Consider the following 25,881-nt stretch of genomic DNA (forward strand, 5'->3'; position numbering starts at 1 on the left):
AACAGATAAACAAATCACACTCAGTCCCCTAGTCCACGCTGGGCAATACTGCTGGTATTGGCATGGTCTCTACTGGGAATGGCTGAATGCTGTCAAGTCCACTATTAGATCAGTGGAAGCTCTCCCTTCAGCCTTTACCGATGTGATGAACTGAGCCCTCTCAGTGCATCCTTACTGAGCACACAGCAGCCCTCTACAAGACAGCCCAGAATTAAGGATGGAGGGGAAGAGCCATGGACCCTCCTAACTCACGTAGTTCTGAGCAGTTACAGTCAAGAGAATCCACACCCCAGTGTCTACAGTTTCCAAAACCCACATCAACAGCAGGAGGTAGAACACAGAGTCTGGCACTAGAATCAGGTGATGTTTGAGAGCTAGCAAGCAACTTCTCCCATCCCCAGCTAATCCCTCTAGGGAGACTCAGCTCAGACCCCTTCGTCCGCTTCCCCAGACACTAGGGAGTCAGTTAGTGACTCAAAGCCAGAGCAGAGCCATGGTCGAGCAGGTGGCTTGAATAGATTCTTGGGCCTAGTCTCAGAACAATGGGGAGACTGTGCCCTCGACCCAGCAGGAGACTGATCGAGATGATTGTTAAGAATGACACTGAGGGACTCCGACAAGAGTCCTACATATTCAGACCACAACTCACGCCGGTTGCTTTGCTCAATAAGACGCTGGCAGTATTCAAAAGCCTTCTCTCTTAGACGCTCCTTTGGGGGAAGCAGGCGACTGGAGGTGGAGGTAGCAGAAACCATGGACATAATAGACCCATCTACCTCTGATTTGTCATCTGCAGAGAAGAGATCATCGCAGATCACACTGCATGGTACTGTTAGAGAGTTTCACGTATGAACGAGGCTCTACAAACTGCCCAGCTCACCACGGGGGAAGAGAAGGTACAATGGAATACACCCCTGTATTCACACACTATGGTAATAATCTTTGTATAAAGCATGCCTGTAAGCGATCGTCTGAAAACTCATAATTTGCTGGTCAGTATTGTCCTGGGAAAATATGCCTGGCAACATTGTTTGTGAAGTTATCAGACTCCCCTGAATGATGTTATCAGCACATATTCTGAACCCCACTGCCCTGCCCAGCCAGAAGTCAGGTCTGTCCTACGCAAAGGAAGGAATACGTGCTTTCCTTAATTTACATTTAAACAGTAAGCAGAGTCAGCAAGCAGAGAGGAAAAACAAAGGAAGTTTAAACAGGGGCATTTCGGACTTTTATGCCTCATTACTGGTACTCACTTAAAATCTCTCTCTTTGTAGTTGTTAAGCTTGTTTTACTGTTTTATCTAATCCAGTGAGTTCAAACTGAAGTGTCAGGATAACTCCATTTGGGGTGACAAGTTATATGCATATTACTCCCTTAAAGGAATAATGGACTTAACATATTTGTACTGCCCAGGAGAGGGCTGGGCAGTAGAGGATATACACTTCTGGGAAAAGATCTGGGACTGGGAGTGTGTTGGGGTCACCCTGCAGCATAACCAAAGGTGGTCAGAGCCAAGGTCTGGCTGGTTGACTGCAGCGCACACACACTCTGACACAGCTGGGAGTGTTACATGCTGGAGGCTGTTTGGGAGCAGTCCAGGCTGGAGGCTACAGCAGCAAGGTATTGTAAAGGACACCCAAGGTTGCAGGGCAGGGGTGACACAGCTACTCATTGGTCTGGATTGTATCCTGGTATGTCACAGAGGGAAAGTCGTATCTGATTCCAGTCCAAGGGGTACATTCTGTTGGAGTGTGGGAATATTACAACAGCACCTAAGGGGATGCTATCTCCCCGCCTGCCCTTCATTTCTTTTTCTGTGAAGCCTGGAGGGATTTTTCCAGAAACCTGAGGGCCCACGTAAATGGTTCATTCTGGTATGTCAGACCATGGTCATTCAGCAGGCTCACTGTGACATTTCCTTCACAACAGTCGTAGCCTTGGCATCCCCTGCTATTGAATTCATGGACCTCCATGCACTGCCAATGCCCCTCAATTCCAACCCACAACCCTCTGTTGAACCAACTCAGGCAGCAACTGGGGAGCTAGTGCCAAACATACTGAGCCAAATGGTGGTTTCATGGTGAAGCCACCAGATGCCCTTTCAGGACTAGATCAGGAAACATCTCCCACTTGGGATGTAATACACCACCCAACCCACCAAGCCAGTACCTGAATTAGGTCTGTTTGCCTCCTCGCTCCCATAGAGCAGCAGCCACTTGCGCAGCATGGAAAAGGCCTGCATGTTGAGCCACTGGTCCTCTGTGTAATATTGACCAACTGAGAGCACTGTGAAGAAGTCTGTGGCGACTGCACCATCCACCTCTGTGATAGGGCCAGGCTGGGAGGTAGAAGATAAACTGGGTGAAGTGGTGGGACTTCCTGAGGTAGAGATTGTTGGGGAGAGGGGAAGTGGAGTTCACCAAACACATGAATTGAGTCATTGAACATGTTTGTGTGTTTACATGTATGTAGAAGTTACTTACATACATACATATAGACATACAGAAAGCCTCCATAACAACCAGAGGCCCAGGCTGGGAAGGTGCAGGTCTTTTTCCATGGGAGGGGCCCTCAAAATCCTTTTATTTCCCATCTCCCTCAAAAGTCACCTTCAGCAACCTTCCATTTCAAGATAAATGGCCCTCAACACATATCAGTGTGGTCACCAAAATCTGCAAGATGCTCTCTTCCACCTCTGCCTGGAGCTAAACCTTCGGTCTCTGTACTCCCATTAGCCTAGGAGTTTGAAATCCAAACTCTGATCCCCAAGGTGCCTGACTGCTGCACCCACTAGTTGTCCACCTGGCTAAGAACAGCAGCATTTCTAGACCACCTTTCCTAAAAATGATCTGTGCTCAGGAGCTTTAAAGGGTGGGGCGGTGACATGACATGGTCCAGGTCCTTTGTGAGAGTCTCTGGAATTCATCACTCACCTGCCTTGCCCTGGGATTGGAGAAGAAGCCTCCAGAGGGCAGTGCAACTCCTTGCTGAACACTTGCATATCTCAGCCAGTCCACCATCCTTTTATTGACCAGATTGGTCTGATCTACAGATGGAAAGCAATGCAGGTAAGGTTTAGACTCATCACAGCAAGGGGCCTCTGCAGCACACTAGTCACTAAAAACTGCTCCCAAACTGGTACACTTTAAACCTAGCCCAAGGCTGCCAGCAGAACTATAGTCCAACTCTTAGCAACTCTCAGAGCAAAGGGATTCCCTCAGTCAAACTCTGTAGGTGATTTTCATGCCCCCCCCCCCCCAGTTCTTCTACTTTTACACTTGCTCAGAGACCAGTATCTTTTGTATTCCATTCACAACTCCGTATACCATTCCCACCCCCGGCCTTTCCCCCCCACTCCTGTTCAGTGCTATATTTAATCTCATCAATGTTCTGCACAGTTCTTCAGACTGAAGTCAGAAAGTGAGCAGACACCTGGGATTTGTAATATAGATCAGCCCAATGGTACATCTATTCCCAAGTCTGGTCTCCAACAGCAGCTATCGGATGGATAGTATCAGAAGATGAAATGTAGTGGACAATAATGGAATAACCTGTCTGTGGGGGATGTTTTTTCCCTAATCAGGGAGTTGTGATTAATCTGAGCCCTATAGCATGAAAATGTATATCCCCTATACAGTTTTATCCTACTGAATGTAGCAGAAGCCCGGGGAAGTGGTGCTGAATCCTAGGCAAAGGCAAATATTCCATTCCAGCATCCTCCTTCAAGCCTCCCCGCCTCTGTCCAAGGAGTGCGAATCTCTGAGCAAACTCCTGAACCTCGTCTCAGCACAGTGCAGCATCTCCTTTTCATAAGAGTATTTCTGCACCTTTTTCCATCGGGTCCCCCCATGACCGGAGTGCTCTCCCAAAGCCTATTCATTGGGCCATCACCTCCCCCTGAAATTTCACCACCCCCACCTTTCAAATTCTCTGCCACTCCAAATCTCACTTCTGGCAAGAAACCTATGAAAAGTGAACTGGCTGTTCTTCTGTACTCACTAAATAGAGACACACAAACTGTGGAGCCATGTAAGCTTTTCCGCCCCCACCCCAAGCTCCTCAGGGTACATATTTATATCGCAATCACACTCAGACGCCCCAGTGCTAGGCACATACATATAGCAAGGATCTCTCTGCCCTAAGGAGCCAATGTCTTTCTTTCCTGTGAGGTGCCTAGCACACTCGAGGGCATCAAACAAATAAGGTACCTCTCCTCAATGGATCAGAGTTTCACTTTCCCTGGGATATAGGTGCCATTTATAATGGCAATTTGCAAGCATCCCAAGTCATACTCTTGGTCTAAGCCTTCAAAGACCCTTCTTTATCACTATGCTGTATGACAGATCTGTTCCATCTCTGTGGGACCCTTTGGCATTCTCTCTAGGACCCTCCTGCATTTACCTTCAGTTAGGTTTGCTGGCGATAGACTGATGATCTTGGAGAGTAGAGGAAGAAAGTGCCGTGAACTCTGACCCTCAGGCAGTCGCCCTTCCAGGACTTTTACAACACGCTGCCCCACTGCTGACACCTGAGCCTTTTTATTTCCCTTAAAATGAAGCAAAGATTAAAAGAAGCTGACCATTTACAACTGAGCTTTTAATGATCTCAGCCTTACAAATGCTTACATGAAGGCATCTCTGCTCTGGTGCTGAGTGCATCTATTTTACCATAGTCCACAGATCTCTTCTACAAGCTGAAGCCACAGTTCCCAATGGAGAAAACATTGGATGAAGCAACAAGTTTGGGGACAGCCACAACTGAAAGTTGAATTTATTTGTCAAAAGTGGCTCTAGCGGACTCCCCCCAAATACAATGCTACATTCATCCAGCGTGGATGGAGAGGCAAACTCCTCCATATAATCCCTAGTGGTGAATTTGCCAATATGATTGTTAAACGCAAGGCTTGTGGCTTTGAGTCAGATTGATGAAACGTGTTCCAACATGTCTAGTTAGCCGGTACCTATAAGGAGAATAAAACACTCTCTGTTTGGAAGTGGTTGCTGTGGCTCTGTTTGGAAGTGGTTGCTGTGGTTTAAGATACATAATTAGACTGAATTGTCAGGGGAGATGGGTCTCTCACAAAGATTACCCCTCCTTTGGGATGACAGGCAGATACCAAACCTTTTGAGAGGCTGCCCTAGTGGTATCAAATGGTTCTCTTCCTCCTCCAAAGCCATCATGCCAGCAGAAAGTAAAACCCATTCAACTATTCAGAGTCTCTGACAGTCTCCCCAGCTGTCTGCCTCATCCTCTTGATCTGAAGGATGTAAATCAACATCAACCTGTGGCATCCACTAGTTACCAGATGTGTGCCCTACTCAGGAAAAAGTAAACGATTCGGTGGTGAGCTACACAACCTTCTGGAGGTGAGGGAGCTGCACTGGGGAACCCTCCCCCCCTCCCCATACAGATGGACCAAAGAAACACATTAACGAGGAGGCTTATGATTTAGGGATACCTACAGTAAAGAAAAAGGGTAAGAGGACATGCCATTCCTCCTGGGTTACAAAGCTGTGACACAAAAGGAACTGAAGGAACCATGTCATCATGCTGCTGACATGCAGCTCCAGGAGCCCTGCCTGCTTTCTAGTGAGAAGCATAAATGAATCAATGGCAGATCTCCAGCTTTTAACAAGTTTACATGCCACTTAGAGGATCTGCCCCTCACCTGTTAGAAATGTCCAATGTCTAAAATCACATCTGCCAGTCTACTCTCCCAACAAACAGAAGAGCAAGAGGCAGAGAAGCCAAGGAAGAAAGTTGCTGCAGCTGCCTCTTTTGGAGGCAACAGTAAGGCTACAAGCTCTGGAAAGCTGTAAGTCTCAGGCAAAGTACATGGGACTGACAGCTGTAACGACAGGTAGGCAAATGGAATGAGTGACTCACTTCCACCTCATTTCCTTGCAGTTAGAGGAAGACAAGACGCTGACAGCCAAGAACCAATGAGAGGAGGGCCCTTTTGTAGGGGCTCTGCTGAATAGTTCCCGCTTTCATTACATCAAGTGGGACATTGCTCATTAGTGTCACCTGCTGTAATGAGTTGCAGTAGCAGCATTAAATCTGCCAAATTAATGCCTCAGCAACATCAAAACAGAGCAAAAACCATATCATGGTTCTGTTTCTAATTCAAGGGTAAATACACAGATGAAAGGCGAAAGGTTTTAGATTTTGGAATTATTACATTTTAACTATGCAACTGCTTTCTGGGGAAGAAGGGGTGCTTTATAAATAAGTTACTTTCCCTAGTAAAGGTACGTTAGAGCCTTAAAGACAACCCGAACCGGATTACAGGTGAAAACAACCCTCCCCTCCCCCTTGGACTTGGGTCATCTCTGACCACGGCCACCTGCCCGTGGGGTTAGCCTGGTAGCAGTGGCGTGCCTTGTTACTGCAAGCCACCAAAACCTTGCTGCGCTCTGTGCACGCTGCAGAATGAGCGGGCCAAGGAGTTGCAGCACCTCTCACTCTGCAGCGCACAGAGCGCAGCAAGGTGGGGATGGCCAGCAGGAGCATGTCATGCAACTGCTACTGACCACCCCTCACCACCATGGGCAGAAGAGACGGATGGCTTGGGGAGCCACCAACAAGGCAAGTCCCAAGGATGATGCAGTGGCAGCACCTACACAGGCTGCAGGGGAAGTGTAGGTTCAGGTTAGTTCAATTCTGACAACAACTCAACACTCTAAGGTTGCGCTGGGATCAGCTGTGCTTGGATCAGGCTTTAAAATTAGGCCAAGCAGATCTCTACATGTTATGAAAAACCAGCACCACAAAGAGGTGAGAAGCCACAATAAATTCACTTTTCAATCCTTTCCTCTGTAGGCATGAGCAGCAATAGATTGAACTCTATTACAGGAGCTTGCACTGAAAGGTTCCTTCCCACTCCGCGGGTCACAGAGCCCAGTGCTCTCATCCCCTCATGCTACACACACCTTGATTTTAAATAGCTCATTATCAAATCTTGAATACAGAGAAAACTTTGCCATTTGATTTCAAACAAAGCATAAACTGTTCTTAAGTTACATGAAGTTCCTTCTGTTCTTATTTAAACACATGTAAGTAAATTTTACTCCCCTTGAGTTAAGTGAAGGGGTGATGAAGTCTAGACAAGATTCCTGACAGCACAGTCCACCTACCTGAGCCAAGAGGATGGAGGACACTAGACTCAAGAGCTTTGCATCCTGGATTTCATCGCAGGATAGGATCAGATAATTGCTGGGTGACATCTCTCTCAAAATGGCAGCACACAGAGCCTGAACCTGCTCAGGACACTTGGGCATACACAGCACTGTCTGCAACAGCTCTACAAATTTGCCATCCAACCTACAAAAAAAAAAAAAAATTAAAAAAAAAATCAACCAACAAAAACCAGTCATTCAGGCATCACTGAAAGAAACAAGAGGATAGAAATATAAGTAAACATTCTTATCTGAAAGTCTTGATATGGTGTCGTCTTTGAGGCTGGTCCTAAGTAATCTCATATTACTCAACTTCTTCAGTCTGAACATCTCTGAATTTCACTCCTTTAATAAGGCCTGATCCAAATCTTAATGAAGTCAGAGGGATTTTTTCCCCACTTACTTTAAGAGGAGCTGGACAGGGTCCCTAGTTTGCAAGGGGACAGAGAGCGGACTGGATTTCAACATCTGAAACTAGCACAGTGTTTTCAGCAAAGGGAAATTTTTGCAGTCACCCAGCCTTTATTTCTGTTCTGTCAAGAACAGAATGCGTTGCAACTCCTGTGTACAGGAGAAACACAAGCTTCAATTTCAACATTTTATATTCTAAGAGAATCACAGCTGCTGGGATTAGTACACTGAATAGCAAGCTAAGAAAATATTTTCTGTTATAGAAACAGAAGACAAAAATTAAAACACACACACACACACACAGATTCCACATTCACAAGATTTACTGTTCATGATTAAGGTGCAGAAATATAGATGTTATATAATAATAGAGAGTAATCGATTTAAAAGAGCATAGCACTCACCCCTGGGAACAGTGACATATTGGTAGATACATTAAAATACAAAAAATCTATTAACTATTTTTGGTCACTGCAAATGCAATCCAAAAAGGAAGTAGGGCAGATCTGTAGTAGTACTGATCTACAGAATGCTGAAACAGATTCTTGACAATACCCTGTTACAGCAACTACATAACAAGGTTTAACATGTCCTCTCACTCACTTCCGGCCATATTTTGTGGCTGAAACAATCAGGAAAAGTCTCTGTAAACAGTCAATGGTATCATTTCCCAAGTCATGATTCTGGAGAAGGCTTGTGATTCGGGAACTAAATCTCCGCAGTTCTTCATCCTGGATCTCCCTAGTGAAGAAGGGCAACACAGGAATTAGGAAACCCTAAACCAGTAAAATTTCATGGTCTGAAACATACAGAAACGAAAACAGGAGAAAGGGAGTGCTGAGGCAATACCTTCCCCTACACAGAAGTCCACATTCTACTGCTCTGTTAACCTCAAAGACAAAATACTGGTATCAAACCTATTTCTGTTATTTGAACTGTCTGAAATGTTTGTTCCTTTAAAACCATTTCCCCTTTATTTTTGTGCTATGCAGTTTCTATTTGCTTTCCAAGTTCAAGAAGCCAATTTCTAAGCCTTTTCTCAAATGGCAAGTGTCTTTAAAGAAAGGAAATAAATAGCTACTACCGCTTCAAAGCTATGGCTGCTAAACTGGCAATTTAAGTGGGAAAAAGCTTTAATATCTTCTCAAAACAAGCCATTCATCCCTTCGTTTGCCAGCATGAAAACAAAGCCAAAGCTTGGGAGACCCAAGGATGTCTGCAACTCTCCTCTGAACACATCATCCTGCTGGTATCCCAGCAGTCCTCTGAAAGCGCAGTATTTTAGTTGCATCCTTGGGAGCAAGGTTTCAGGAGGGCTTCTGAGAAGGCTGAACCTGGAATTGTTTCCAGTTACCGTTCAGCTGCACCCGCTCCCATTGCCTATGGTCAGCAATGGGGAAGTGGAGACCAGTTCCAAGAGACAGCCACCTGTCTGAAATGTCTTCTTCTAGCAGCGATAGATTGGACAAGTCACTTCACAGCCCTGCCTCAGCCTTCCTGCCTAGGACATGGGGAGAATACCACTCCCCTGCCCACTGGGTCTGCAGAGGACAGTGTCTGAGGAGCCCTCGCTGTGGGAGCACAAAGCGCAGGGAACACCCACAGCCTCGGGAACTGCGTTGCTGAATTCACCAACCGAGACACAACCCCGCCTGCCTGCCCACCCACAGCGATCACTGCCCTGAGCAAAGCCAGGCACCTATCCAGGGACAAGCAACCCCTCTCACGCGGGGCACGCAACCCAGGCGTCCGGCTGCCCCTCTCCCCACGCGGGGCTCGCAACCCCGGGAACCCAGGCGTCCGGCTGCCCCTCTCCCCACGCGGGGCACGCAACCCCGGGAACCCAGGCGTCCGGCTGCCCCCCTCCCCACGCGGGGCACGCAACCCCGGGAACCCAGGCGTCCGGCTGCCCCCCTCCCCACGCGGGGCTCGCAACCCCGGGAACCCAGGCGTCCGGCTGCCCCCCTCCCCACGCGGGGCACGCAACCCCGGGAACCCAGGCGTCCGGCTGCCCCTCTCCCCACGCGGGGCACGCAACCCCGGGAACCCAGGCGTCCGGCTGCCCCTCTCCCCACGCGGGGCTCGCAACCCCGGGAACCCAGGCGTCCGGCTGACTTGAGCCTCTTCCCCAGCCACCAGCCCCACACGGGGCCGCGTCTCTGGCTCCCCCGCCCCACCTGGCCTGCCGCAGGAAGTTTTCCGCCCCCGGCGTGAACATCCCGCCGCCGCGCCGAAGCTAGGCAAGAGGCACCACCGCGCTCCAGGGCAGCGGAGGAAAGAGCCACTCCGGCCCCGCTCCCTCCCGGGCCGCTTCCGGCAGGCGCGTCCGTGCCAGAGGGGGCTCGTGGGGAACGCGGCTGCCCCAGCACGAACAGTTCCGGGAGCAGCCGCCGCTCGGCCATTCCCCCCCGCCCCCCGGTGGTGATCGTCGCGCTCTGATGGATCATTCCGCACAGGCTGCGCAACATCCCAGTATCCTTCCGCCGCGCGGAGGGCAGGCGAGGTAAGAGAAGTAGCCCCCCAATTATTGGGGGGGGGGGAGGGGACGGATTGACGTGGCTGAAGGCTCAGTCCAAGGGTCATGGAGAGCGGGGCCCCCTCTCAGGGGCGTGCACAGGCCGCGCAGTAGCGCCTCCTGAGGTGGCCAGGCGCCCCAGGATGAACAGGGGCCCCTCCCTTGGGGCCCAGCCCCCACTTAACCCCTACAGCCCCCCCCACCCCCCCAGGCCCTGGCAGAGGTTAACACTGCTAAGGGGAAGGGGTTACCCAGCTTTTCCATGATGAGCTTTAATTAAAAGAATAATGGTTAACGCCCGGCCCCCGTAGTGCCCCCGCCCTTGGTGGACCAGCCTGGGGCCCGTGGGCAGAGGCATCACTTACGCACCAGCGGGCCTGCCACCGCAGGCCGCCCCTCTCTCCACGCGGGGCACGCAACCCAAGGAACCCAGGTGTCCACCGAAGCACTTACCGAGACCCTTCGCCCAAGGCAGAGTTGGGAAGAACCAGTAGCTGCAGGATCTTAAAATGGCGGCCGCCCATGGAGGTGGTAGAGGCGTAGCAGGTGAGCAGCCACGCTGGGGGGGGGAAGGAGGTACAGCTGAAGAGAATTGACCTCCTCACAACTCTCAACTTTTAGCGGTTCAGGCCGCCACTGCGTTCACAGTCAAAGCCAAAGCACGGTGGCGAGGCACTCTCCACCGCGTAGAGGACCAAGGCAGGTTCTCACAAAGACCGTCACAGCCCTGGGCCTGAGCAAGCCGTAGAAGTGTGTCTGTGGATGAGAGATTTTACATTTTCATTTTTGGAAAACGTGACACTGGCAGAAGCTCTTCGCCTTCCCTGGGACCCCATTGAAAATAACGTCTTTTGAAAAGGCTACGATACAAATAGCTACCCAGCAGGCTGTCTTCATAGATTCCAAAAAGTTAAGAGACATTAACGTTTCCTTCCTAGAAACGTCCTTTCTGACTGCTAAAAAGCCTGTAGCTTTTATAGCAGCACTTACTATCATGAGTCTTTCAGCGGGAAGGGATATTACCCTGCAAAGTCTGCTGGTTCTTTTTCCTTTGGGAGTTGAATGCCTCGAGCCACTCATTGGTATAAAGTTCCATAAAGAGCTTAATCAATAACAGTTTCCATTAGCCATCTATGTGCCAGCTCATGCTGCTCTTGGAACCAGAAATTTCCATTGCTGTAGCTATCGAAGTCATCGTAGAGCATAAATCAGACACACAGAAAACAGAGGGCCTAAAGACAAAAGGTTCAGCTTTTCCCAAATGTAATATAGTGGGGAGCTTGTCCAATATATTTTAAAAATAGGTGTCCAATGCTGTATTTAAAAAAGATGATGCTAAAGGAAGTGTCCAGATCTAACTCTCTACAGACTTTGTCTGCTAAGTATTTTTTGCTGATCTGGGCAGGATTTCTAACACATGAAAAAGCCAGCCAGACTATGGTTACTAGGCAGGGAGAATCCATCTTTAGGTCCACTGAGGTCTTCATGGCATTCACATTAAATTCTGAAACTCAAAGCCAGTGACCTGGTTAACCAAAATGAGCAATTAGAGTAGGGATGGTGCAGTTGACATAAGGTGTCAAAGGGAAGAACAGGGCATAAGAACAATCTAGCCTTAAAAATGGGAGGACTTGGAAATGTTTTCAGCCCACGTATAACTTCTAAGCTTCACAATATGCTGTCTCATCATTTACAGCAGCAGTTGAAATGGTTTAGCACAGAATTGATGAAGATCCCGATGGATAAGTGAAAACTTGATCCTGAGTCTACAGCCAGTTTGAGGGATGATGGGCTAATCCTGATTATCCATCCTGATGCAGAAAAGAGACAGGTTATTACCAACAATATGTTAGTGAGCTACTGTTTCCCAAAAGTACCTTCCAAATACCAGAGCTGAATTGATAGCTAGGATTTTTCTGAACCCTGAAGATGTACAAACATATACCTAATGTTCTGCACACAATTCAAGGGTGCGGATGGAGAGAGAGAAATATTTAGGTTCTGTCATCCCCAAATGCACACTGCCTGTTTATAGCCATGCATGAGACAGAGTGCCCAGAAGACAGGCGCAGAAAATAGCACCAGCAGCACAGAGCAACAGAGCCCTCTGGGATATCCTACAGCAGGGAGAGCTGGAAGGAAGGCAGGCCCAGTCAACCTCTCTGGTTCCATAGACATGGTTAGGTTATTCTGCCCACACTGAAAAATAACTGTTCCAAAGAAGACAAAACGTGCCAGCCTAGGCCTCTGCTAGCAGTGAAACACTTATCTGCCACAGTTACTAACTGTACATTAATCATGTAGAGACAGATCCTGTTTAGAGTCAGCCACACCACAATTGATTACAAACTGGGTCTAAAAGCAAGCAGTTTATACCAAGAAAATGGTGAAATCCACACCACAGGCTGCTGAGGAAATCTTCTAACTCATCACAGTGCTATGCAGGCAGTAAGAGCGTATCCTTTAGCCACTCAAAAGGAGTAAGCAATTTCAGGGCACCTTCTCTTTAATATATAATTTTATTTCTGGTTATAGAAACAAATGCTAAGAGGAGAAGCAATACTCCTCAACCACATACATCAATTTAAGATAATAGATAACAGAACAGGTAAAATAAATGAAAAAATAGTAGAAATTTAAAACTTTGTTATAGCTTTAAAATATTAATGTTTTGATACATTAGAAATCACATTCAGATCTCAAATTACTTTTAAAAAAGTATGGCTCCTTATAAAAAATACCGGATCCCATTTGACATAAAAACGCAGGTCCCGTCCTTGGATGTTGCATTCCCCTACCACTTTTCTGAGTTTTCCCATACTCTGTAGTTGCAGACTAAGTGTTTCACTTTCAACATAACCAGGAGAGAAGCTGAAATTCACATCCAATGCTCTAGACCTAGCTTTTCCACTTTAGAGATACAACCTGCTTTTAAAAACACTGATTAATAAACAGTCATGAAAAATACTTTCTATATCAAAAAGTACTCTATAAAGAGTTATGGCAGGAGATGTCTTGTCTGGCCAGGACTAGAAGCCAAAATGCAAACATACTTGAGAGAATAGTATGGGTGGAATGTAGCTAAGTGCCAAACTGCAATGCAGAGGGTGCAAGGCTCTCCTCTACATACCTATGTATAAAGGGACAGGATCAAGGTTCTGTCCATATCAACCCATTGAGATATTCTGGGGCCTACTTTCCGTTACACATATCACTCACCCCCCTAAAAAACAAGCAGGAATAAACTCACACAGTCTTGGTTAGAGATTTAACAGTTTTCTATTAGATCTTCAAAATTTGAACAGATTTTACTTCCTTCTTACTGGTTATTTGGTGTTTCTTATAGTTACTGTTGAGATTAAAGATCTGGTTTTCTGCATGTGTAATGCAATTTCCTGATCCTTCTGAAACAGCTCTTAACACCACTCTGGAAACTGCAGATATTAGTTAGCCATCCTCTCTTAAGCTTGCATTTCCTGGCAGTCTGGAGAACTCCAGTATCTTCAGGATAAAGAGCACTCTACATCAGGAATCAAAAAGTAGTACAGCTTTGCCATTCTGTAGTGTTTTCAAGTACGCTTTTACATTTTTTCCTGCTCTTATTTTTCGTAAGAAGGAGTCTCTTCAAAACTACTACTACCCTGGTTCCGTGACTGCAGGAACGTTTGGGGGAAATCAACAGAAAAAGGGTGCTCAAGTTTACGCTAACGCCTTCACTGTTGGACCCAGTTGTGTATGTCAGCAGCCTGTCCGCTTCAAAAGTGTAGCACTTCAGTCAGTGTAACATGGGATGTTTTACACCAGACATTTAGCAGTGAGTCAGAGATGGGGAAGGGGATTTGCATTTTTCTACTTCAGTGTTTTTTAACCTGGGGTCTGCAAACCATGTCTCAGATTTCCAAAGGGGTCCACACCGCCGTTCAAAATTTTTTAGGGGTCCGCAAATGAAAAAAGGTTGTAAACCACTGTTCTACTTGATCTAAATCCTTTTCTGCCAGCCAATCCGCTAGAAAGTATCCTGACACTGCATCTGGTTTTTAATGATGGTTCTGCTTTTGACAGTTTTCAGTGAAGCCAAATGGAATGCAAGAAGTCACATGACTTATCCTAGGTCATATGAGTAAGCAGTTGAAGCCCACATTAAACCCAGGATGCTGACTCCCAGGGGCCTTTGCTGTAGCCTTTAGGCCATGTCTGGAGAGGATATGAAGCAAGAGCCATAATATACAGAGGGTCACATTTGGATTTCACAGTGGCTTTTCTCCCTTGGGAAAAAAGAAAAGTTGTGGTTTCTTTCAGTGTTCACAGCACCATGGCTACTCCCTTTTGAACAGCCTTCAGCCCAAATGACCCTCCCAAGAAAATCAACCACCAGATCCTGATACCAGCAGAAACCTAGGAGAAGCTTGTATTCTGGGTCCTCACAGAAATGCAACGAAATATATTACTTTAGAGAGAGACGCACAGAAGCAGCTTCTTTCTGGCTCCCTAATGCAATGAGTAACCTTGAAAAGGCCAAAAAAAGTCAAAATACATCCTAAGGCAAGTTCAATAACCTCAGCAGAATTATGCTAGGAATGAATTTGACACACTCAGGAGAGAGAAAAGAGGAATTCTAGTTGCATGCATATGTTTATTAGATACATTTTATCTAGGAGACCCTAACGCTCAGGCCAGTGGGAGGTAGGAGCATCATCAAGAATGAGACAGGTTGCACAACCCCCAAATACCATAGCAGACAGCCACAAAGCAGCACTCAAGCTTGTCAAGAGCATGTTTCCTTCTTGACTGCAGGTTTTGTGCAGAGAATCAAATGCAGATGTTTGGGGAGTGGGAATCAAAGAGAAAGAAGAGATGGTAGAAAAAATATGCCACACATCACACTGACTGATTAGCCTAGTATCCTAAGTCATTGTCTTTTGGGAGGTAATATTCTATACTACACAAGATACTAAAGTGACCAGATGGGGGGGAACTTCCATTCCCCCCCAGAATTCTTGGGGGATCCCAATTCTAAACCTTTTGGTAATTCAAAGCAGTTGGAAAAACTGAACATGATGCAGATAAACCTCACCCTTCTGCCAGCCTAATTAATTTCCAATTTATGGGGAGGTGTTTCCATTATGTACAGGGCAGGATGAGAATCTGTAAGGATCTTGGGGCCTGGTTTTCTCAAACCATGGCTGGGAGACGGCTTGAATCACTTTCATTCTCTAATTCTTATTAGTGCCATTTCGGGACTTCCCTACCAATAGAACAGCTTGTGCTGCTGCTACAGAGTTTCTCAGTATTGTGCCTGAAGTAAGACTCATCCCAGAGGGAGAGCAGAGTCCTAAACTGGCCCTCATGCCCCACAAGAGGAATGAATCAGTGGGCTCAAGCTACACCTCTGCAGGCCGCTCCCCACTCTGTACTAAAATAGGGATATTCTCCTAGAATTAGTGTCTTCAGTTGGAATTTACTAATATATCTATGTAAAGTACCATTAACAGAATATTAACCCTTAACAGAAGGGAACAGTCATGGACCATTTACACACACAAAATTTATACTTACATAGATCTAAATTAATACTCTGAAAACAGATTTTAAAAGGGTTGTTTCTTAGATGTCATTCTCCTTGTGATGTGCCACTTTGGAAGCTGGGGAGTTGATTCAGCACAATTGGCCTCTTAGGCTCTAGCTCATGAGCTATAATGGTGCATAAAGTCTATAGTTCCATAGCTGTAAGGAAACATCCAGCCATTCATTCTGAAAGGTCTCATACAGTGCAGTTAAAATGAAATAGCATCCATAAAGAGGATTTGTATTTGTCATCTTTTTAACTTAGATAAATATTCAAATCTTTTTAAAAAATTTAAATTAAAAACGGTGCTCCTGCCCAAGTCTATTCACCCCACAGCAGATGTTTACAGCCACATTACAACACCCTGAAAAAACAGAATTTTAATGGAAAAACACCATCATGGCTAGATGTTTGCCCCTACTAGTGGTGCCAGATGCATATGATGTAACACACACACAGGTATGTATTATCCTGAACATAACCCACCTACTGAAGAGAATGACTTTTGACCTAACCAGATACAGTCACTAGACAGCTATGTATAAAGGGGGAACTCTTCCCTGTAAAGTCACAGCTACATTTTGGTCAGCATGAGGCTATGCAAATAGTTTAAGATCTTGTATGTACAAGGAAGTGTGCTTCTCATCCCTAGTAGCTCAGGAAATCTCACACTAGACAATCTTGTAAACAGATTTCCTACAGCACAACCCTCTTCAGCTGGTTCCCCTGCATTTTACACCGTACAGCAGTAGTGTATGCTAGAGATATAGCAGCTTTAAAACAATTTTTTTTTTTAAACTCAGAAACAAAAAAAAGTCACACAACTGGTATTGGGCCCAAACAGTCTTACCACACGCAGACCTTTAAACCATGACATATAAATGAGCATTTAGGTCAGAGGGTCACTGAAGTTGAAGGAAACAACAACTGTAGAAGAAAAAACGGGAGGGCGGGGGGGGGAGGGAATGGGAGATGGCTCACAGCCTGGATGCCAACAAAGAAAGATTGCTGCTGCATGTTCACTAACATTCACAAAGCAAAAGATCAGTATGCTGCATTATAATGGCAAATCTACAAAGCTGGTCACATCTCTTTTACAGACTGGTTCTTAATGCCCAACTCCAGTTTACTAGCAGCAGGATTAAGAAACCCAAGATAATTCAATTAAATAAAAAAGGCTCGTAGTATAAAAAAAATCTAATGTAAAGCTACACATAGAACTGAAGCCACAGTTTGATTAAACAAGCCAAGGCATGGCTTAAGCATTTCTAAAGCTGGCCACGGTCCCCAGCGCTGCTTCCTGCTCATCAAGCCAGAACACCTCAACAGAGAGGGACAAGGGAGAGTCCATCTGCACAACTGGCATTGTCAGAACCTTTACAATTCCCTATGCTGCAACTCACAACTATCCAGCGTAGTTTGTTGCTTGGGTCACTGCATATCAGACAAAGATGTGGACAATCCCCACCTGAGGATTTAATTATTCAGAGGGCTAGGTTTAAAGGAGGAGCTTCTGGTCACAAAGAAAAATACGCAGAAGTTAAAAACCGATCTATTCATAATTTAATTCCTTTCACTGCATCTGCCATCCAACTTTCATGCACATACCTATGGCAGAAAGTTCTTTTCTTCCCTTTTCCTCGCATTCGAATATTCAGGTACATGCTACAGTACATCAAAGGTGCTAAGGGTCTCCCCGGGGAAAAAACTCCAGTGAACTCAGAGGTAACGCTGTAGCTCCAGCCTGAACATCTCCAATTGACCTAGTGAACAATGTTCCACACACTACATGCCAGTTAAGGTCAGCAGCTCTCACTTCGGTAGATTTAAGTCCCCAACCTTAAATGATTTTTTAAATAATTAAATGGGTTGTGGAAGCGGACTCTGAATAGCAGTTGTGTCTCTAGGTCATTCCATACATACACTGAGGAGTCAGGCATCTAATTGTGGTTCATACAAAATCAAATTAACAGTTGCTACTCATATTCAGTAGTTTATTAGCTAATATTAATAAACTCAGCCATTTACATCGTTGTTGATAACAAGTATCAAGAATTATCATGAGGACCAACAGCCAGTACATTTTCAAATAAAAATGGAAGCTGTTTACAGCATGGGCTATAGAAGCAAAGAAAAGGATCCTGCATTTCCTGCCTATTTCTTCACCTCTGTAAAATTTAACTCCATTCTGTGTTTCTTGCTTTACAGAAAAGCTGCAACTGGCAGCAAATTTCTAAAAGACAAAAGATTGAAACATGGCAGGATTTTATAATGAGCTGGTCAACATGACTCCTCCAAGTCCCCCTCAGAGCCTGCAGATCCCAAATGTGTTATCCTATTGTCTTCTCCCAGCCTTGTGTTGGGCAGCGTTCAATGTAAGTGCTCTGTCTTCACCAAAGGCTAAACATGCTGCCCCCTACAGCTCACCCAGTCTCTCCTGGCCCAGAAAAATGGGACTGAGCTAGAGCTATGAACTTTGCTCCCACCCCAAAATTGACATATTTCAAAAATATACTTTTACAAAGCCAAGATCCAGAGACCTGAATTTAAAATAATTCCAGTGGAATAAAACTAAGAACAATCCCCTGCAGTGTTTGCAACCCAGGCATCACACTAGTAGTGCATGAGTGAAAGGAGCTATAAACTGCCTATAAATCAAAGTAAAACTGATTCATCTCTCATCATTGTCCAAGCTCCGAAAAATGCAAAAAGGAAACAGTGAAAAGTCAATAGATTTAGTTTTGTTTTGTTTTTTTTCAGTTTTAGATTATCCCAAGGTATGGGTTATAGCAGGTAAAGAAACTTTAAAAAATACCATATGGTACAACCTCCATTAGCCAAATATTGTGAGGGATGCTCAATAATTTTAGATAACTGAAGTTTTGGGGAAAATAAGGGGTTTTTCAATACAATTAATAGATGAAGAGGGATATGACCCTGTTCTGGACAATTGGGAGTTTCAGATAATCAAACTTAAATGTCCCTTTAGTTGAAGACCTTACTCCTTATCCCGGCTGTTTCCATAGTCATTTATAATACCCAAGAGAGAAAGCCTGTGGACTTAATACTAATGCCCCGTGTACAACATGTGGTGTGGCTTAACTAGCAACTGGAAGAAACAAGAAAAAACGGGCTGAAATGTAAACAGACTTCTTAAAATTTCAGAAAAAATTCATTTAATTTTTTTTAATGTTGCAACCTTACACAAAAATTAGTAGCTCCCATTTTCAAATAGAAAGGGGAGTTTAAAAGGCAGATACAGGTTTTTGTATGATTCCTGGGAATTCTTTGGAGATAACATTTTCTTGGTTTCAAGTCAATCACTAAAACATATTCAATATTATTCTGCAAAGGTAACCCAAGTATGGGAGGTCACATTCAAGTACGCCAGAATGTAGGAGCACCTTCACATAGACAGACTGGTGGGGACAGTGAAATGGCCACTTGTAATTCAAATGACCTTGGAGTTGCACTGAATTCCATCTCCAAAGATGCTTGCCCAAGCCAAGGGACAGCACAGTAATCACAGTCTCAAAAGCAACAGAGATTTGGTGTGAAAATGTAGGAGAATTCATAGGACTAGGCCCGGGTCTGACAGTCACCAGCAATAAACCGCCTAAAAAGGGGATGTTGTTGAAAGAAAAGAGAGAGCATCTGCTGGTTTCAATACGGCATCAGTTGGAGTGCACAGGGGAAATATTCTCCAATGAAATCACTTTCAACTAGAAAAGAAGGGTCAACAAGCCAAACTCAGACATGGATTCAGTCTGTCTGATCACCAAACATTTCCAGCCCAAGTTCTGCATTCCAATAACCAAGAAACACCACAACCCATTTCCTCCATATTGGTTATACCCAATCAGCTGAGTGTGGACTATGATTAGCAACAGGAAGGGAAAAAGACAGCAAGAGAGGATCACACTACAAGAATTTAGGTTATCAATGCATATTTCATTTAGAAATTATAGCTGTGAAGTTGCAAGCATGGAATGGTGCATAACTTTTATCCCCACTAACTGAACAGCAGAGAGAGTCATTATTTCCATCGCATCCCTATTTTTGTTATGGATTTCTTAAGTTTGTTTACAAACTGGATTTTAATAGATGGCTATTTAGATGGCCACGTTTTATTTTAATAAAGCTGGATATTTTCCTAAGCTTAGATTTTTAGTGTGTGTAAACAGGACAAATTTATCTTACTCATGCATTTAAGTTTCCCTTTTATTTACTTACTTTTAAGGGTTGAAAAAGCATGTAATGGGGAAGAAAACTTGCTTCTGGCTTTGCAACAATCCGCCTTGGTAGGGATGGTTTAGATAACATATTAGATTGTTTCAATCTCCAATATCTATAATTTGCCCTTTTTAAGAGGAAATTCTGCAGAGGAATTTTCATTAGTAACTGCAGTTTTTTAGCTGAGCAGCTTTCTAGAACTGGCAGCATGCTAGAGAACCACTCAGGAGGCCTGAAAGTAGGTATAAATACTCTTTATCAGCTGCTACAAATAAGGAAGGAGAACACTTTTCCATAGGCTCTACAGGATTTGGGGTAAGAAGTGCTATTTTTCCTAGTGTGCATCCAACACTAGCCAAGTGCCAACTAAAAGGCTGGCCAAGAAGGGTTAATTCATAAGTGGCACAGCTGCTTCTTAGAATGGATGGTGAATACGCCAGACTGATGTGGGATGAGGCAGAAAACACTACTTGGATAAAGATTCTGGGGTTTTGCAAGTGGACCAGTGAACATGTAACTGGTGATAAGTACATTCAATTATCTTCAACTAGCAACGTGGCCAGTAAGTGTTCTGAGCCACAAAGGAGAGTCTAGGAAATGTTACACTGCCCTGAATGCTGGTACAAATCTGTACATTTTAAAAGGCATGTCTATAACCCAGCAACTGATCTGTGGAAACACTCACCTGTTGTAAGTCTACAAGTCTCCATTGATTTAATGGATCTACGTGATTTACAGCAACTTATGGTATGGTTCTATTTATGGACATTTTCAGGAAGAAGCAACCATCTCAGCCCAAACAATGTTTTTCATTTGTCACTCATCCAGCATTTGCTCACCTGACCTGTTACAAGACTTAAAAAGCCTTCCTTAAACAAAGGATTCCCAGCCTTATAGTTCTTTCTGGGGGGGTTTGCCGAAATTCAAAGTACCATTCCCCTGAAGTTACTGACTGGCTGTAGGGGCACAAACAAACTGTGCTGCACTCTCATCATTGTGCCCTATTTCTGAGTCTGTGCTAATAGTCTTCTCTTGGAATCCTGGCTTTGAGCAAACCGTTACATCAGCTGATTACTGTCAAAACCCCACACTTAGCCACCTACAGAAAGCAGAATAGGTGCAAAGTTGCTGAATGGCTGACTGCAACTGTTAGGCAAATTACAATAGCTGCCACCAGATTTCAGAAATCAATTAAATGAACTAAAATCCAGAGAATCTGTACACTCACTGTTACCAATGTACAGATAAATTCGAATGGTCAAGCTATAGATGCATCACTGTCTTCAATGCTGTCTGTTCCTCTAAAAGTGTAACCCTAAACCATGTCCCCCAGGAATTTTCTCCTCTTTTGGAAACTGCAAGAAATTTGTTTTTGTGAGGCAAAACCAAACTTGCTCAGCTTTCATTTAGAAAGTGGATCTCAGTCAGAGGGAATGGGACTTGGCAAAGAGAAAGGAAACCTAGAAGAGAAGTAGTGGTCACTGTTTGCAATTAGCCATTACTACTACATTTGCCACCTCCTTAAGATGCTAGAAGAAATTAATCAGCTCTGCTTTACTCCTTAACACCTGTGATCTGCCAGGTGTATAGGATATGAATGGTCTCATTTGCTGTATCTTGGGGAGATCTGTCCCATTAAAAGTTCCACACTGAGCTTGCTGCTCACTGCACTGTGCTCCATAACAGTGCTGTCAGTTTGAATTTAACAGCAAGATGACAACACTGCACTACATCAGTGGAAGCACAAAGGACAGACAGATCCCTAGAAAGAAGACATGCTCCAGCATTGCCAGCTTACTTTTCCCATTTCCAAAGCTATCAGGATTTTTAAGTTAAGAAATGTCTTTGGTGTTTACACAGAAGATAGCAGAAGGGGTTGTACTGTAAAAACTAACAACTGATTAACTGGAGGCTGAAAAGAGGGTGATCCTGTTTCCTCAACCACAATTCATGCCATGCAGAGCATCCAGTTCCCCAACTGCTTCAAGTGTCTCAGAAATCTGTAGGGATACTGGGTCTGCACTGATCTTTTTACTACATTCTGAAAAGAACATGATTTATCCAACTCCTAAATTAAAACAAATATATATTTAAAAGGAAATTATCTTGACTCCTGGCCAGTCCTAACAAATGCAACTGACTCCTGGTCCTTTGTCTAACTATATCATTGGGAGGCCTGGGTTGGGGAGCAAAGGAAAACCTCAAAATCCTGTTTTAAAAACAGCAGTTGACAGTTTTCATGTAGAAAGAAGAGGCCTCCGTTTTCTTGGTTTGCATTAGTTTATGAGATTCATTCTCAATACTGTCTATAATCCCCATTGCCCCTCACCCCTGGAATTTAACCTCACTGTCTCAGCTTCACACCATGGGACACCTGCTGAAATCCACTTCCAGCAATGCCAGCTCCAAGTTTGAAGCTGGTGCTGGGCTGTTGACCTTAGGCCATCTGGTCTTCAGGCCAGAGGGTCGTACTGCCAGAAAGGACTGAGATAACCACTTTGATGCAGAAGGCTAACCATTTGCCCCTTGGGTTCACAGAAAAGATGACGGTAGTTTCATTCTAGAATGTTATGAATAAACCATGTTGCCCCAGAAGCAGGGGGACATATGAACAACTAGAAAACCAAATGTACACAGAACCTTTCAAAGGTGCCATTTCTCACATGTTCAGTCACTATGATATTTTTCCGTGAATTCAGAAGCAGATGATGAATAACTGTGAGAAATCAGTGTGAGGACAACCCACCCCTTTTTGTTTTTTTCTCTTTTCTTTAAAAGAAATAGATTAATGCTGCTCCTCCGTCTTCTCACTTTCCCTCACAGGGAATAGACAGAAACCACATTTTGAAGATCCATCTGGTTGAGCCCTGTAGCTCACCCTCCCAAATCCCAATATAAACAAACATGGGTATAATGATGTTTCACGGTGTGGGTTTGTTAAAAAAAAAATCTGCCTTTTCCCCCTAGTTTGGTATCATGTTACTTTAATGCTGTTCCTACGAGAAGCTGCACCCATCCTTCTAAATCTTCTTGGGTGGCCCTTTTCAATGGTCATATGTTTTGAAGCTTTGAGAGGCAGAATAGCAAGGCATCAGAGATGATCAGCCTTCCTCCCAGAGAGCAGATGTGTCTGTGATACATTCCTTTAGATGCTGAATTGTAACTCCCATCCCAAAGGGAAGGAGATTTAAAAAAAAAAAAAATCCCAGCAGTCATACAATCAGTTGTCTGTATTTTTTTTTTAAATCTAAAAAGAGGGAAAATATTCCATAAGTAAAGGCAGAACTGAGTTCCAGGTACAGGTAGTTGGGAGGATTTTTTTCATTCTTTTTGGCACCTCGAGATTCTAAGAGCTGTTGTTGACCTGCCCTTTAAAATGTAAATCTTAAAAAGAGCTTGTAATTCTCTAAATTTTGAACTGTTGTTACAGTTGTAGTTTTTCTTTTCTTTGAAAACTGCTTTCGAGGCTCATGCCACTGCCCCACCTACATTCCTACTATCGTCATTCGTCATTCACTGGTTGCCTGTCCTTGAGGCGCTGTTGATGTGATTACTCCAGTTTGAGCCTGGACTGCTCCGCTGGATTCTTCCATCCGGGGTTTTTTGACATCTGGCTCACCCGAGGGTGCTGCAGGGTCTTCAGTCGCTGTCTCACATATCCGGCTGACCACAACAGGAGTGGATGAGCTAGCCTGGGCTGCAAGAAGCTGTAGCGGATTTGTGAGAGCTGCGGAGTGGGAGAGAAAAAAGTGTTAATTCAGCCAAAAATTTAAACAACATTTGCAGGTCTAAAAAAGACAGAAGTAAATCACACTGGAGAGCAATCATACTGGAGATATGCAACTGTCACCTTCAGATGTGCTTTACAAACTCAGAAAAAGTTAGTTAAACGCCTATGTGAATTTAAGAACATTAATCCTTGCTCTTCCCTAGCACCTTCCATTGAAAGTTCTCAAAATGCTTCACACATCAATTCATAAATAAACCCGAACCCAGTGAGCTAAGGAATTGTCTCCAGCTGGGAAAGCTCCTACTCTTGTGTTTTAACCCCTAGCCCATGACTGAAAAATTCTGCATCCCTGGACTATGAGACTGAAGCTCAACTTACTGCATGGAGCACCACAATCAAAAGCTTCTCCCAAGCTGCCATACCAGCATGCCTTAAACCTGACCTGGATGGACCACTGCTAGGGGCATGAGGGTAGTTTAGTCTCCATTTTACAGGTGAGAAACTAAGGCAAAAAGGTTAAATGACTTACCTCAGGCCACAGAGGGAGTCCCTGTCAGAGCTGAGATTAGAACCCAGGAGTTCCTGGCTTCCAGTCCCGTTCTCCAAGAACTAGGCTGAACTCTCACAATAGTAAAGAACTGGGAAATAAGGTAACCCTACTTTCAGCTTACAGGGAGTTTCAAGAGGTCTGTTACTGAGTAGAAATTTCTACAGTTTAAAGTCACAGCAAGACAGAATATGCTTATACCTTAGCAAAATCGTAAAATAGCTTCACATTGATAAAGATGGCCAAACTGTGAGGTACATCAACATGGTAAGAGCTAGCAATACAGGAGTGTCCACTACTAGAGGCACAAAAAAGGAGCACAGGGATAAGTAGTAATGGAAGCAGAACAAAGTCCTTCAGAGTCCAGCAAACTACACCAGGCAATTGTGAAGGATGCCATGCACCAGTAAGGTCAACAGGATGAGAAAAAGAGAAGACCGTCAGGGTTGGATGAGAGAAAACCACTGACCACTATTCAGAAAAGCCATAGTGGAATTCCAGGAGGAGAAAACCCCAGGGTGGGAAACATGTTAAAACCCAGTCAGCCTAAGGGAAGAAACTATGTTTTTCAGCTGTGCATAGTGAACTGCGTCGGAAAGATACAAGCTCTGCATCCTCTGCAGAGAGACTCTAGCACCATTTCAACAGGAAAGCTGTGGTGTCACCGGAAAGATTCTAATCACATCTGATTACAAAAAAGAGTAAGACAAATTTCAGTGATTTCAGAGCACCTTAAACATAAATGAAGAATAATTAGCAATCAAATGTCCTACTCTACATCAGTCTCATGCTACTGCAGGATAATACCAGCTCCACTTATTTTTAATCTCTATTCTTATTTAACAGGTTTATACATTGAGGAAACTACAGCTACTCATTACTGGTTTCCATGACTGGACAAGGTAAAACTAGGTAGAACTCTGGTGGGAAAGGTTAAAAAAAAATGGTGGTAACCCATCATCCAGCAGTGGACTAAACCAAAGAAATTACTCGTAGGACAATCCAAAAGATGCTATAAGAAAGCCAGCATAAATCCCAACGAAGTCTTCCATTCTGACTGCCCGTAAGAGTCAGAGTGGGGGTGCTGGGACTCTGATTTCATAAGAAGGGAAGGCAAAACTCAAAGTGCTAGGGTTCTGCCACCACCAGTCATTACCCTTAAAGTGACAATACCTAATGTCCCAAGGAAGCACAAGAATAACCTCCCAAGGGAAACCAGACTGGACTAATCACTAGAAAATATCCTATATGGAACAATCCTGCATTGATGTAGAAGATCCAGTAGGCCCTCTCCATTTCTACAAGACGAAACCATGCACCATAGTACTGGTTCTTTCCCCAAGACTTTGATGAGTGAGAAGAGACTGGGGGTGAGACAGTGAGGTATGGAGAAAAGGATTTTCTGAGAACAGAGTTGAGGGTTTAGTGGTGTCAGAAGAGCACTAGGGAAGATTTATTATGTAATATTGAGGGCAAGGGTTGACTAGCAAGTGTCACGGATCCACAAGAGGAACCCTTCAGTGTGCCAGACCTCCAACGGATCCTACTCTTTCTTCACAGTAGGCCACACAGCCTCACTGTCTCCAAGACAGCCTCTGGGCTCCTGCACTCCTGCTTCACACCATGAGCTCTGCCCAGTGAGTACAACTAACACAGCCCCCAATCAGAGACTTTTACACTCTTTGTAGGCTAATGCACCTC

General features: G+C 44.6%; 2 protein-coding genes across 5 annotated transcripts in view; both read right to left on the reverse strand.

The window, feature by feature from the left end:
- Nucleotides 1-20,528, reverse strand: part of AP5Z1 (adaptor related protein complex 5 subunit zeta 1) — a 28,815-nt gene extending 8,287 nt beyond the window's left edge. Inside the window, exons 1-7 of one of the 3 annotated variants that reach the window (XM_073361937.1) lie at nucleotides 10,558-20,528; nucleotides 8,193-8,330; nucleotides 7,137-7,323; nucleotides 4,402-4,546; nucleotides 2,934-3,046; nucleotides 2,170-2,338; nucleotides 650-790 (exon numbers count right to left, since the gene is read on the reverse strand). In XM_073361937.1, the coding sequence (XP_073218038.1) occupies nucleotides 650-790; nucleotides 2,170-2,338; nucleotides 2,934-3,046; nucleotides 4,402-4,546; nucleotides 7,137-7,323; nucleotides 8,193-8,330; nucleotides 10,558-10,628 (964 nt within the window). In that variant the 5' untranslated portion in view covers nucleotides 10,629-20,528. Of the gene's footprint in view, nucleotides 1-649; nucleotides 791-2,169; nucleotides 2,339-2,933; nucleotides 3,047-4,401; nucleotides 4,547-7,136; nucleotides 7,324-7,993; nucleotides 8,331-9,766; nucleotides 9,997-10,557 lie in introns of those variants that run through there. The other 2 variants (XM_073361938.1, XM_073361939.1) reach the window with 2 other exon arrangements.
- A 2,186-nt stretch (nucleotides 20,529-22,714) lies between these two features.
- FOXK1 (forkhead box K1) overlaps nucleotides 22,715-25,881 on the reverse strand; it is a 66,942-nt gene continuing 63,775 nt past the window's right edge. For both annotated transcript variants that reach the window (XM_073361940.1, XM_073361941.1), the window contains exon 9: nucleotides 22,715-23,630. In XM_073361940.1, coding sequence (XP_073218041.1) covers nucleotides 23,413-23,630 — 218 coding nt within the window. In that variant the 3' untranslated portion in view covers nucleotides 22,715-23,412. The remainder of the gene's footprint in view (nucleotides 23,631-25,881) is intronic.

Source organism: Lepidochelys kempii, chromosome 10, assembly GCF_965140265.1.
Source record: "Lepidochelys kempii isolate rLepKem1 chromosome 10, rLepKem1.hap2, whole genome shotgun sequence".
Lineage (NCBI taxonomy): Eukaryota > Metazoa > Chordata > Testudines > Cheloniidae > Lepidochelys > Lepidochelys kempii.